Source organism: Euprymna scolopes, chromosome 6 (genome assembly GCF_053919585.1).
Source record: "Euprymna scolopes isolate OS-2025 chromosome 6, ASM5391958v1, whole genome shotgun sequence".
In the NCBI taxonomy this organism is placed as follows: Eukaryota; Metazoa; Mollusca; class Cephalopoda; order Sepiida; family Sepiolidae; genus Euprymna; species Euprymna scolopes.
This window is the reverse complement of record NC_136487.1, coordinates 81777528-81792712: the sequence shown is the minus strand read 5'-3', so window position 1 is coordinate 81792712 and position 15185 is coordinate 81777528. Positions and strand designations below refer to the sequence as shown.

Sequence of the window (15185 nt, the reverse complement as noted above, 5' to 3'; positions counted from 1 at the left end):
ATATATGAGAGAGAGAGTTTGGAATACCACATATGCTTCTAAAGATGTATTTTAAGAATAATTGTTGAAGTTTGAAACAAGGTTTTAATACATTATTTTTATTTAATATTTAAAACGCCATATGTTTAACATCGGGAATAATGAGAACAAAAAACAAAAACTGTGGAGTATGCTTATGACTTTAAAAGGTCTGAAAAGTCTTTAACTTTTCTAACGAACATCTAAAACAAATTTTTTTTTTTTTAATGTATTTTGTTTTCATATATTTATTCACTATAATGATGCTGTATTTGTTATATCTAGTATCCAGAATTGTATTAAGATTCTCCCTGTTATCTAAGAAAAGTATCTATTGATACTCTTGATAGAAATTATATATATATATTTATATATATATATATTAAAGAAAAGATGAAAAATAAAAGTTATATATAACTTTATTATATCATCAGAACAATAAGGAAAAGTAGAAGTGAATAAGAAACCTCTTTAAGCCATTTTACTTCCCATCTTTTATTTAATATATTTAATTGCTCCCCTTAACAGTGTTGAGACTTTTTTATTTTGATAAGTTTTGCTTTGTTAAAGATATACTCTGTGATGGTCTTATATATGTTTGTGTGTGTGTGTGTGTGTGTGTGTGTATATATATATACACACACGTGTGTGTGTGTACGTGCATGTGTGTGTCTGTATGTGCATGTGTGTGTCTGTGTACGTGCATGTGTGTGTGTGTGTACGTGCATGTGTGTGTGTGTACGTATATAACCATACATGCATGTGTGGGTGTGTACGTATATAACCCTACATCCATGCGTGTGTACATATATAATCATACATGCATGTGTGTGTACATATATAATCATACATGCATATGTGTGTACGTATTTAACCATATATGTATGTGTGTGTATGCATATAACCATATATGTGTGTGTATGTATGTATATAACCATATATGTGTGTGTATGTATATAACCATATATATGTGTGTGTATGTATATAACCATATATATGTGTGTGTATGTATCTAACCATATATATATGTGTGTATGTATCTAACCATATATATATGTGTGTGTATGTATCTAACCATATATATGTGTGTGTATATATGTATATAACCATATATATGTGTGTGTATATATGTATATAACCATATATATGTGTGTGTATATATGTATATAACCATATATATGTGTGTGTATATATGTATATAACCATATATATGTGTGTGTATATATGTATATAACCATATATATGTGTTTGTATATAACCATATGTGTGTGTGTGTGTGTGTGTGTGTGTGTGTGTGTATAAAACCATATGTGTGTGTATATATATATGTATATATACACACATACACTTATAATTTTTTTTGTTGCACTGACTTTGATATTAAAAGCCACTTATTCTATTTAATAATTATCAAAACAAACTTCTTAATGTACTGAATAATGAATATGCGAGCAACTTCATAAAGGTTAATTAATTTGTAATTCCTTGAAAAGCAAACTTTCACTAATTATCTATTTTTCATGGTTTATGGCTCGTCAATAGCTCAAATACTACCAACTAAAGCTGGAGCACTAAATAATGACTAAGGCTAGAATGCTAAATGTTCTGGTTTCAATTCCAGCTGATGGAACCCAAGTAATTAAATTTTTTTTTAACATTTAAAATCATTACTATATATCAGGTACAATATAATAGTCAATAGAGTATTGACTCTATAATACGAAATCTGCATAAATTAAAATATTTAAATATATTTTACAACCGGGCAATGCTGGGAGACCTACTAGTATATATATGATGCATATCATGTTTCTATTCGATATGCTGATCATTCTTTAACAAACTTTTGCAGAACGTAAGATCAATAGAATCTTTTTTCAAAAGTCATGCTGCCATTAAAATAGAGAGATGCTCATAAAGGCTATAATATACAAACAAATAAAAATAATTGAAATTTTGCTCATTAATGGACAACTCATCTATAGTCAAAGAATTTGTCAATGCGACAAGGTGCACACCAGTTCTCATTTCTAATTAAAAGAATCAATTTTGTACATATTCTAACAGATATTTTTTTCATTCAATCCCAGACAACACCAAGTCAGCTTGCTAATATACAATAAAAGGCATTTACCGTCGACTGACGAGATCATCTGCATTATCAGCATCACCTGCAGCACTGGTATCAAACTCATCGTACGTATCGTCATATTCATCATCATAGAGGTTTAATTCCAGTAAATGTTTATCGTAGATAGTGTTTGCATCTATTGAACCATAGATCTCGTATGTTGGTCGAAGTGTTTCTATTTCAACCTTGTCGTTTATTTGGACTTCCTCCACATGATTTCTGGAAGGCAAAAAATAACATTTTTGTTCTATGTAGACGAATAAGAAAGGAATCACTTGGCTACTTTTGAAAAGAAAAAAAATGGAAACAAGACCACTGGCGAAAAAGTTTTAAACAAAAATAAAAAGGTAAACGTTACTATTGGTGAAATAAATTATTATGAATTACCGTTGTGAAATCAGTGAAAACAATTTCTTTTTCATTTACCTACTCATCTGTGACTTGTTTACTAAAAAAAAGTTATAAGCTTTTTTTATGTTACCGTAAGTATCAGTTTTGAGTAAAGTAGTCATCTTTGGTCAGTCAAGGGTTGTTCTCTCATAAAGTAGCTAAAGACGATGGCTACTTTAATCAGAACTGATATTAAAAAGGCTTGTAATTTGTATTCAATTTTGTTTTATGCAAATAAGTCGCATATGAAAATAAACTGTTTTTTGACTATTGTGTTTCCTTTAAAATGTTTTGTCACCAACAAAAAAAAGACAGATTAGCACACTGAACAACATTCCATTGAACATTGAGTCCGTTATGAATGTTAGTCTTTGGAGTAAACGTGATATTTTATGGTGACTGCTGATGTAAAATTATGAAGAATGAAAGAAACAGTGCTTGGAAGAATTGATTAGCAAAAAAAGAAAGACCAATGCCCCCCCCCTCTCCCACAATTTTATGATCTTGTATCTAATTTATTAAAATGTTTGCAAAAATATTTTAATGCATAAATATTGATCCTTTTCAAAATAACTCAATTTTTAAATATTTCAAGGGAATGTACTCATGATTTTGGATTCAAGAGTTGTTGAACTTGAATGATGGTGGTGGGGGATTCAAGTTCGAATGAATGAATGTTGCATCTGTATTTATAGTTTAGGTACGGCCAAAATGAAAGAAGTATGCCATACTTGGCGATGTAGTTACCAGTTTGAAAAGATTTTAATGCTTTAAAAAAATTTTAAACAAAAATTATGAATATTTGAGTTGTATTCACCAACTGATCTGTCTTTGTACAAGTGTGTCTATTTGGTGGTTCTGTTAAATGATACTAATTGTACCTACCCAGCATAGTCAGACTTTTTTTTTTTTTCCTTTTTTTGCCTGTGTGTGTGATTTATTTTTTAATAGGATTTTTTAAGTTAATTATTCCGATATCAACTAGATCATTAATTGAACTAAATTGTTATGAAACTAAATCTATCGGTTAAAAAAATTTTAATCTGTATTTTTTTTTTACATAAGTGTATATAAAAAGCTTCCAAAGCCAGTTTTAATGATTTATTATTCAACAGTTTAAAGGCTTTTCAAATTCCTTAGATTCTAAAAGACATTTCTTTTATAACTATTTGCAAGATTAAAATGGTTGACTTATGAAACCAAAATGCATTCTGGTAGATTTATTTCATAATATATTTTTTTTAAAATTTGACATTTTAGTTTATTGCGAGGAAACCTAGATACAAATTATTTTTCAAACAATTTCACTATATTACTATAAAAACTTATTTCTTGAATTGTAATCCTCTGAGGTTTCTGCAAGCAAAACATTTTCGCAACCCTTATCCCTGAGTGGTTTCCGGGCCTTGATAAGTGGTGACCACCGTGTAAAAAAAAAAAAGAAAAAAAAAGGGAGTAAGTATTTTTTTTTTAATGGAACCTCTCTTTAAAAATCTACCAAAAATTAAATAATTATCTAATCAATACGTAATTTTCACTAATTATTAAGTGAAGAATGAACTTTATAATGGTGTACTTTTGTTTTTCATAATCGATATATATATATATATATATATCCCCCCCCCCTTCTTTATTTGTGGGTACAAATATGCTTGAAATAATTAGTCGAAACTGAGCAAAATATATTGTATTGTGGAGAGGGAGGAGGATTGGAGATAAAACAAAGAACAAAAAAAAAAAAACAACTGTGCACGTATCAGATTTTAAGGTTGAAAATCCAAATTTTGAAAGTGTCTTATTTTTCATCTTTTGTGTTTTGACGTGTGAAATTTGTTGAATATGTTAATTATCTTTCAGATTAACAAAAAAAAAAAAAAAAAAAAATTATATATTTTCATTATTTTTGCAAAAACACTACTTATAAATCTTGGAAAAATAAATCAATAATTTTCTCTTAGTGAGCCCAATATTGCTAATATACCATTAAATATGAAATGCTTTGAAGAATCAATATCAAAAAAGAAAAAAAAAATCAATAAATAACTGGGCATTTTGCTAAAAATATGATAATTTCCTTCGGCAATTTCTAGTTTATTCACCTGTAGTGGTCCAACCAGGATACTAGATGCAACAGTTGTTTTCAACACATATGACGCCTAGCATTCCTAAAATGGTCACTTATCTGGTACTGCCCAGCCTCGTCATTGCTTAACTTCAGGGGTTCGCTTATGAAAAAAGAATTAAACCCTTCACTTAATCGTCAAATCAAACGTTAAAAATACATGGTTAAATATATTTTATTTAGTCCCCTCCATGCCTCCATACTTAATTTTAAACTATCATTAAATTTTTTTTTTTTAAAATTTTGCTACGCAAATCTAGAGTGATATAAAAAGTTGGAATTATTTTAAATTCAAGTACTTATATATTTTAATAATATGATAGCAAATCATCCTAAATCTTATTTAGACAAAAAAAAAAAAATTATTTGTTCAAAAACCTTTTAAAAAATATTTTAATGTTTTAGCGATCCAGACAAATGATGATGAATGGTGTGGTTTTGGAAAATTTTAAATTTAAAATTCTATTAAAAATAATAGAAAGTTTTATATTATTCTGTTTTCCATATAAAATTAAGGCTTTTTCTGGAAAAAGTTGCTTAGGAATAATGGATTTTAATAGATCTTAATTTGTTTTAAAAGAAAACAACTTGGTTTATCTTCCACTTTTTGGCTGTGCCCATTGTAGTTGGTTCCATATCCCCTAGGGTCTCTCAAAACATGGTGGGAGTGGGAGAGTATGGGAATTTTTTTAGCAACGTTGAGCCTAGTCAGTACAAGATGGGTGACCATTTTGAATTTCAGGCGCTGTATATGCTCTCCATTTATCTTGACATTGTTTCCAGTCATCTAGCACTTCTCCTTGCCACTGGACTCAAGCAGTGCTGATTCAAGAGAGGTGCGGTTGGAGATTGCACAACCCTTGCTTTACAATTACATGGGGGTATCTGTTGTCTCTTGAGACTGAACAGAGGCATCGCATAGGAATTTTAAAAAAATTAATGACTATCAAAAGGTGCTGAGTAATTCTAACTTTATGAAGCAATCACGGTTATGATTCAAACTATTTTGACTTCATATCCCAGGATTTTATGATTCTACCCTTATTGTTACCTATATTGAGAGAGTGGAATTAAAGAAACAAAAACACCACACAAAAAATTTTGGCAATACGACACTAGTAGGATGAAATTTCGGAAATCGTAATACTGAATTTCACATGAAAACAATGGTATCTACGTATTCCTCATATTTTTAAGAAGATTATATGCAAAAATTACGAAAATCGATGAGGTAGAATATTATTTATTAAAGAAAATAAAAAATAGAATTTGATGAAAATGATCGTAAGACACAGGAGAATCCAATAGGGAGGTAATTATCTATTTTGATTTAAACAAGATGGCGGCAATTTTTAATCTGCTAATACAAAGTTGTTTTTTTTTAAATAATTCAGTGATATTCAGGTAATTTTGAATGCATAATTTGGAAGTTAACATTGTAACTTATTAGAATTGACAAAAAATCAGTTGAAACCATTGTTTTTTTATCCGAGAACTCCATTTATCCACTATAAAAGTTCATCCCAATTCTGTAGAAGCATAAAAATTTCTTTTAAGAAATTTTTTGGATTCATTTGTTTTTCCCATTATGCAATCTTATGATCTGATTAATTGGTTATTTTTGTTTTGTTTATTTTACAGCATATAATTTTGAGTTATTTATTAAGAAAAACCAATAAATTTTTTTTTTTTCATTATTTCATCTAGCATATTCCAGGTGCTAAAGAATTTGCTAGACTGAAGAAGGCCAGACTCAAATATGTATGAAGTAATGCATACAACCTGATTGATTGAATGGAGAGTAGACAAAGATAGTTTGAGGTTGCCCAATCTGGCATTCAGGACACTTGCAACATCCTAAATATTAAAACTGGATAAAGAAACAGATTTCTTTTTTATCTAGATCCACTGCTTTTTCAAAACAGTTCTTTAATATGGCTTAGGTTCTTGGTTAATTTTCACTATATCAACTGATTGCTAAATTCAATCATTTTGTCAGAAAGCCTTCGTCATTTAAAATCCTCAATACTTTTAAATAATTATATAGTATTGAACGTCATACGCAAAACAGGTTTGATTACAACTATCCTATCTGACAGGACCCTGGCAGGTATTTTCACTTTGAATGAGAGTCGATTGAGTAATGGCAACTAAGCAACTATATCCTTAATTGGATCGTCATCTTTTCTGCCATATATTGTTTGGTTTGCTTGTTTTATTTTAAAGCATATCAACCCTTTCTGGGTTATTTAATGCTGAATCCATTATTTAAAAATAAAGATTTAATGTTTCAAGTTCGTTATATCTTCAAAATATTTATCTGCAGTATTTGATTTGGTGGTTTCATTTTGTAACATATCGATCCTTTACAGGTTCAATCATTTTGATAAGAATTTAAAGCATAAAATCTTTTATCTTCAAATATTTATTCATGGTGTTTGGTTTGATTGTTTTGTAGGGGGAAAATTGTTCTTGCTTTTAACTTTTGCAAAGGGAAAATAAAAAACAAATCAATGTTTAGTGCATTTTAGGCCAGGAAGCCAATATCTTCAGACAGTCTAATCTGGTAGCACCACCTGAAGTGATTTTAACGAAATTTTAGAAGATAATTCAATAAAAAGTTTTTTAAAAAAAAAATCACATCAACCATTCCAAGAGAAATATATTGAAAAATAATGAGTAGCTCTTATTTATAAAATAAATTCTCCTATTCAATAAAAAAATTAAATAGTTTAGATAAAAAAAAAAATGTGCAGTTATTGCAATCATTTGATTTGTGTTTTTACATCATATCAAACCTTTGAGTTTTATAAAGTTGAAAACCGATACATACTGTAGATGATTCATTGAACAAAAGGTGAAATTTTATAGATATTTTAAAAATTCATAACATTCTCAACAACAATGCATAAATAACCAGTAGATCGAATTGGACTTCAACTTGGCACAGTTAATTTCACAGTTTACAACAGTAACCCTTCGGTCAAACATGAGGAATAAAAAAAAAAAAATAAAAAAATGATTTTTTACTCACTTTTTACCCCAATGGATTTTCGTTGTATCAACTGAATTACGATGAAACACGTCAAACTCGTCGTAATCAAAGACGTTGCGACGTTCTTCAAGGACAGATGGAGGCGGCGAAGGAAGGGGTTTTGCTATTTCACCTCTGAGATACAGACGGAGGAGAAATTTAAAAACAACAAACAGCATAAATTATAGCTTTTAAAAGAAAATATATATTACATTTTACATTGCTCACAATAATAAATTTAACTTCATTTAATTTCTTCATGCTCCTTATAAATTGTTAATCAGTAAATGAACACTTATTTAAATACATGACCATTGATGGTTAATGAAAGAGAATGAAAGAAATAGCAGATCAAGTTTGGAAGTTTATTCAGTTTCACCTCAATATTAAAAACTGCTTGTAAAAAAAGAAAAGAAAAATAGCACAAAATTGTATTATGCACTTGTATGTGAGGTTACACATGGTATACCAAAAATTCGTAGAGTATTTTTTAAACAAAAAATATATTTTAATGGTGAAATGTCTTAACCTTTTAACTGCCTACATTAAATTCATCAGCCAAGGGACATAATTCAACAATCATCATAATACTGGTTATACATCATTTGACTATTAAATTTTACTTTATTTTTAGTCGCATGCAAGCGACTCTATAAATCACTCCATCGGTCGGTCCGTAACACTTTTGTGTTTGGCCTTTTTGGTTAAGATCAAAGGTCTGTTGTTAATAGATGCTGTGTTTAGCTTTTTAAGATCAAAGTGTAGTATCTGTTCTTACTACATGCTGTACTTATGTTTGTAACTGTGATTTAAAGTGGGGCATCACTTTTCTGTATTAATTTAATGTAAAATGATCACCCACTTTATAACCAGTCAGCCTCAAAGGCATTCAAGTCATTCTCCAGATCATTCAAGTTGTTTTTGAAGGATTCCAGTTATTTTTTAAGCATTCAAGTCATTCTTAAGGTCATTCAATTCATCCATAAGCTCATTAAAGTCATTCTAAGTCATTTACTTTTTATTTATTTAAGTCATTTCAGCCCATTTTTCGGTCATTTTAGTTTATCTTTAAGAATTTTATGTCAATCCTACATTCACGCTTTCATTCATTACACGAGAGCACACGACTAATGGCAATCTGCCTTGTTTAAACAAATATTGGATGAATTTACATAAATTGGCACTTTTATATTATAATAACGAAAAAATATTGAGTTTCAAGTGAATCAAATGATACCTACATTGCAAATAGTAACATATCCAAAAATTATGAAAAACAATAAGGTAGAAAAATAATTAATGAAAAAAGAAATTTGTGAAATGAAACAAAATCACTATTACACTTACTAAAAAAAAAAAAAAAGAAATTTGTGAAATGAAACAAAATCACTATTACACTTACTAAAAAAAAAAAAAAAAAAAGAAATTTGTGAAATGAAACAAAATCACTATTACACTTACTAAAAAAAAAAAAAAAAAAGAAATTTGTGAAATGAAACAAAATCACTGTTACACTTACTAAAAAAAAAAAAAAAAAAATTTGTGAAATGAAACAAAATCACTATTACACTTACTAAAAAAAAAAAAAAAGAAATAAGTTGACATGGGAGATAATTAAGTTCTGCTGATTGTGATACGTACGTAATGAACGTAATTCAAAATGTCGGACAAATGTTACTCCTCAACTAAATTTACCAAAAACAGTTTTTCATTAATAATTATTTTTCTACCTTATCGTTTTGCCTAATTTTTCGTTGTGTTACTCTTTGCGGCATGATAATTATGTAGGTACCATTTGCTTTACTTGAAATTCAATATTTTTTGGTGATTATAATATAGAAGCACCCATAAATTTTAATGTACATCCCTTAATTTAATTTTTTTTTTTTTAACTTAAAAGGTACACGCATAAAGTACTTGTGTAATTATGATTTTTTTAATACTCGTTAAAGCACCTAAGTTTATACTGAATAATTCATTGTAACAACATGTATTAAGAAAATTTATTTTAATAGCAAATAAACAATTGAAAAAAAAATTTTTTTTTTTTTTTCTTTTTTTTAAATATTCCTTAAAAACGAGTTAATTTCCCAATTCTCCATGCAGGGAATTTGCTCAAAATGTTAATATTTTAATACTCTTTTTGTCTTTATTCTCTCATTCTAGTTTAACCTTTATCATCCATCAGAAATTTTATTTTTTTTAAAATAAAAGAGTTGGTCCCTCCTTACCTCTTCATTGTGCGGTCTAACTCAAGCAATGAAGTTGGCAGTTTGTCCTCTAACAAGCTATTGATCACAGATTCTGCACTGTAGTCCATTTCAATCAAACACATCTATTGAAAATTTTAAGATATACATATACAGATTACATATAAAAATAACATTACAAATGGGTGATTAAACATTTGAGAACAAAATTAAAAATACTTCTATTTACACATTTCTAACATTTTGATATTCTTCATTGTTGTTCTTCTGCCATTCTTTAGTTGGTAGCCTGGCAATTATTGTAGCAAGATTAAATGTTAGGTGCCACAAAAATATAGTTATAAATGGGAAATTCCATATAAAGTTAATTTAAGCAAGAAGATAAACTTTTCTAGCTTACCAAAACTCAAGAGTCTAGTGTTCCCTACGATATAAGCCATAGTTGAGGGGGAAAGATAGATTCATATATTTCTCAAGTGAAAATAAACACATTTATATCGGTAACCATTTCAACAATGGCAAATATATATATATATATATAATAAAGCATACTCTCTCCTCAGACAGCTTCATCACATGATTGAGAATATGTGTGGATTAACAGGTTATATTGAAGTACTTGCTAAAAGCATCTTCAGGGCTGTATTCTGTGCATGTGTGTGTGTGTGTGTGTGTGTACATATATATATATATATATATATACTAGCATGGGTGCCCGACATTGCCCAGGTGTTTGGAGGTGTGTGTTGAGCAAAACACACAATAAAATGTGGTAGTAGGAAGGCAGGCTGGAACCCGTATCACAAAGGAGGAAAAGTCTAGAAGTGTAAGCCATTTTGAGTTTCAGAACAGTTTCTGATGGTTCGCTGTTACACACAAGTCCTGGGAGGTGACTTGTTTGTAGTAGACAGTTCCACAGAACAAAATATTCTTACTGTGTCGAGACGGAAAAGAACATGTGAAATTGCTCCAGAAAAGGTTTAATATTTATGAAGCAATTCTGGTTTCTGATTGGTTGGTAGCAGAACGTGAATTAATTTGATTCGTCAGTTCTTAGCAGCATCGTTTATAAATAGAATCATCTGTGTGGGATCATACCCCATTATAACACCAAAATATTGCAACAAAAAGAATGGGAAAAAAAACATGATGTCTTTGCTGTTACAACCACCGCCAAACCGGAAGTGACATAGATTTAAATTAAGGCTACACAATCGAAAGGAGAGGATAACTTTTGAAAATATCGGTTAAAAAAGCAACCCCTTCCTGTAAAAACGTGCCCAGTTGAGGGTGAAGAAATTAATGTTTTTAGCCAATTTTTCGGTATTTGTCGTCTGAAGGGTCGAGCTTCAAAACAATACTAATCTTGTGAAAATCCCTCACCTCTGTCAAAAGTTTTAGGCAGACATGCAAACATACATACATACATTTATATATTGGTACCTCAAATTTTTGACCCAAACCGATTAAAAAGCTTGCCCTATCTCTGAATACCTTTTATGTAAAATTTCAAATGTTTAGACCAGAAATTGTCTGAGTAATTTGGTAGAGACCACAGAGATCAAAGTTTTTTTTTTAACTTTGATCTGTTATGACCCCTTAACATTTGTTTTGGGCTCAAATCAAGTTATTAAGTTAGATCCATGTCTAAAGAACCTATATCTAAAATTTCAAGTGTTTAGACCCAAAATTGGCAGAGGAGTTTGGTAGAGTTCTCAAAGGTCAAATCGTTGAACTTTGACCCCTAAATAGCCAAATTTCTGGCCGAAAACGGATTAGAAAGATTTTCCCAAATCTCAATACCCTGTATATCAAATTTGGAGTCTGTAGACTGACAATTGACAGATTTATTGTGTAGGGAAATGTATACAGACAGACACTTTCACATATATATATATATATATATGTATATGCAGTAAATCTGTAGATTACTAAATTCTTTTTCCATACTCTTCTTGCTATCATGTCACTAATAAGGGTGCTGGAGGTAAAAGTTTTCCTGGACTGACGTTATCCGACTGATAGCAGGAACCCGAACCTTGGAGTAACTCCCCTGCCTGTCATGCGAATGCAAAATACCAAGCCTACTGCATTACCACTTGGAGTCTGGACTATGCAGTAGCTTCTGATGGGGCCTCTCGCTACCAGACATTAGTGTGAACAACTACGGCTTTTTCTTTTTAATGGTCTACAAAGTCTTCCTTCTTCACTAATTCTTTCATCCTTATTCTCTCCCTTGCTTCCCCTCTGCCCTGCTTTTAATAATTCTGCTGACCTCTTCCACAAACTTCACAATCTAACTATGAAAAATTCCAACAAATCAAGGGAAAACCCAGAACTAAAACTTCCAATGTAGACCCTCACTACAAGCTCTCCTTCTCTAACATCCAGAGTCTATATTTCAACCTTCTGAGGTGAACATTCAATTGCAGGAAACTAAACCTGACCTGTTGTTCTTTTCTGGAACTGCTATTAATTCAACTGCTTCCTTAGCAGATTTCTCCATCAAAGACTATTCAAACTTAATATCCAAACCCAATCATCAACATGGACATGGAATATGTGCCTAGATAAAGGATATTTTCCCTGTGGCAGGGACATCTCCAAAGACCCCAAACATTCCTTTAGAAATAGTGCTTATTCACAGCACAGTATTTATATTTGCTCTCTGTTATCCTCACAATGATGAAGTATAGTATCTTTGAGTATTGCTGATCATACGCTGTCTGCCCATCTCTCAGTCAATATTTACGTCTATTGAGATTTTAATGGTTACAATGTTGAATGGCTAATTCACTCAAATAAAATGGATGACAAAAGGATATTTTGCCATGATTTTTCCCTTTCTTATGACCAAACTCAGATTGTTAACGAACATACTTGGGTACCCAATGCTGACAGACAGTTTGCAAGTTTTTTGGGGGTTTTTTTAGATCTTTTTCTAACAACATGCCCTGAACTGTGCTCATCATCAGTTCTGTCTCTGCCAGGATTTTGTCATCACTTGATTGTCTCAATAAAGATAAAAAAAAGAAATATAACAAAAACCCAAATATTCCTCTCCATTGTACCGAAACTGGGACGATTTCCGAGCGTTCATATTAGAACTATTCCTACGCTCAATGTTTAAAGAGAATGCATCTGATATAGCATCTGACATAACTGATTGGTTAACTATTGGCATTGACAGCTACATACCCTCTAAAAACTTCCAACAGAAACTGAACACCTCACCTTGGTACACTCCTGCTGCTATTGCACACAGAAACCACTACTTCAAGTGCTTTGAACACAATAGATGTTTTTAAACTGAAGTCACTTTTAGAACTTCCAGTAATCACTGCAAAAGGATTATAGAAAACATGATAGCATCGTATGCTAAGTCTATCAAGTCCAAAGTAGGAGAATAAACACTTGGTTCTCATGAGTTTTGGCAAATAAACAAGGTCCTGAACAGATAAGCATCCTCTATCCCGATTATCATCAACGGGCCTGAGATGATTTTGTCAACATCTGACAATGCCAAATTCTTTACCAAGAACTTTGCAGCAAACTCAACCCTATGTGATCAGCTTCTCATACCCCCTGAATTTCCTATCAAGACTGAAAATAATCTGAGCGATGTCCACACGCCTATTCATGATATTGCCGCACTCATCAAGGACCTTGATGCCAGCAAAGCAACTAGTCTTTACAATATTCTAGTTATAGTACTCAAACTGCAACCGGAACTAGCACCCATTCTTGCAAAGCTGTTTAATTCATGCATAAAAACATGATTCCCAACACATTGGAAAACTTGATTAGCTTGCCCAATATTTAAAAAAATAGTGGAGATCAGTCTTCTGCATCTCAGTACAAATTAGTGTCATGTGTTATTACTAAGTCACATTAAATAGAGAAATTGTCAATTATGTCAGCAAAAAAAAAAAAAAAACCTACTCAGTGACAAGTAATATGGTTTCTGTCCAACGAAATCTACAGCTGATGTACTGACTGTAATTTCACATAAGATCAGTAAATCTATCAACGTGGGTTTCCTCTCAAGAGCAATAGCTCTTGACATAAAAGCATTTGATAGGGTTTGGCATAAAGGTCTACTTCACAATATTTCCAGCTGTAGAATATCTGGAAATGTTTTCTTAACCATCAAATAATCTCTCCGATAGATTTATACAAGTAATCGTTGATGAGCAAAAGTCTGAAGCTCAAAGTATCAACGTTGGCAAGCTTCAGGGATCCGTCCTGGGCTCAACTCTCTTCCTTATCTTCATCAATGATCTCCCAAATTACATTCTAAGTTCATTTGTTGAGATATACACAGAAGACAACGATCTATAGCAACACTTCAAAGGTCAACGATGACAAAGACTCTCCTCAGACCTCGATCATGTGGTACAATGGAGTAAAAAGTGGTTAATGTTAACGCATTCAAAACCAAGTTTTTATCTTTTCACCATAAACACTGATCCCCACTCGGCCCCAATCGATATGAATGGTACTCGTCTAAAAGAGGACTGTTACTCCTGACATAAAATGAAAGATTTTCATCAAATCTGTTGCCAAAGCCATTGGAAAAATGGTTGTGTCAGAAGTTATCTAACTTCCAGCATAATCCTCCATCTGTATAAAAGCCAGATATGTCCTAAAATGGAGTACTGTTGCCATATCTAGGCGGGAGCTAACAAAGTTCAAAATCGGCTTCGCAACCTAGCAGACACTGCTCCATTTTTTCCTTATAACCTCTTTTTCACAAAATAGACATCAAGCTCATCTCTGCTCTGTTATTTTCATGACAAGTGCTCATCTGAGGTTCACCTTCCCTTACCAACCTTTCAGAAAAAGAACACCCGTCTAGCTACAATGACCATCAAGAGTTTCATTCACTGTCTATCTATGCCTAAATCTAAACACAAATTCCATGAACAAAGCTTCTTTCCTAGAACTGCCCGACTGTGGAACTCTGTTCTGCTGACCTGCTTTTTCAGCTGACTACAATATGGTCATCTTCAAGCCCAATGTTCTTGTTGAGCCACCTCCCCTCCTCCAAATAATCCATTTTTACCCCATTTTGACAACTATTAATATGCTGTTATCCCAGTGACCACCACACACTCATTAATACTTATCTCTGAGTGACCTTCAGGCCTTGAAACGTTGGTGACTTATGTAGAAAGAAAAGAGTTTTGCACCAATTTTATGTCCCCTTACAAAAATTAAAGTCAAAGTTTGATACTAAACATTATGTCATAGAATCCTTTTTCTAATTTTGATAAAAAT

The 15185-nt window shown here is 31.3% G+C and overlaps 1 protein-coding gene across 1 annotated transcript in view; it reads right to left on the bottom strand.

The window, feature by feature from the left end:
* The window catches only part of LOC145277720 (activating signal cointegrator 1 complex subunit 2-like), an 84012-nt gene that overhangs the window by 2035 nt on the left and 66792 nt on the right, over nucleotides 1-15185 (bottom strand). The window contains exons 13-15 of the mRNA XM_080129420.1: nucleotides 9927-10030; nucleotides 7696-7830; nucleotides 2153-2368 (exon numbers count right to left, since the gene is read on the bottom strand). Coding sequence (XP_079985546.1) covers nucleotides 2153-2368; nucleotides 7696-7830; nucleotides 9927-10030 — 455 coding nt within the window. The remainder of the gene's footprint in view (nucleotides 1-2152; nucleotides 2369-7695; nucleotides 7831-9926; nucleotides 10031-15185) is intronic.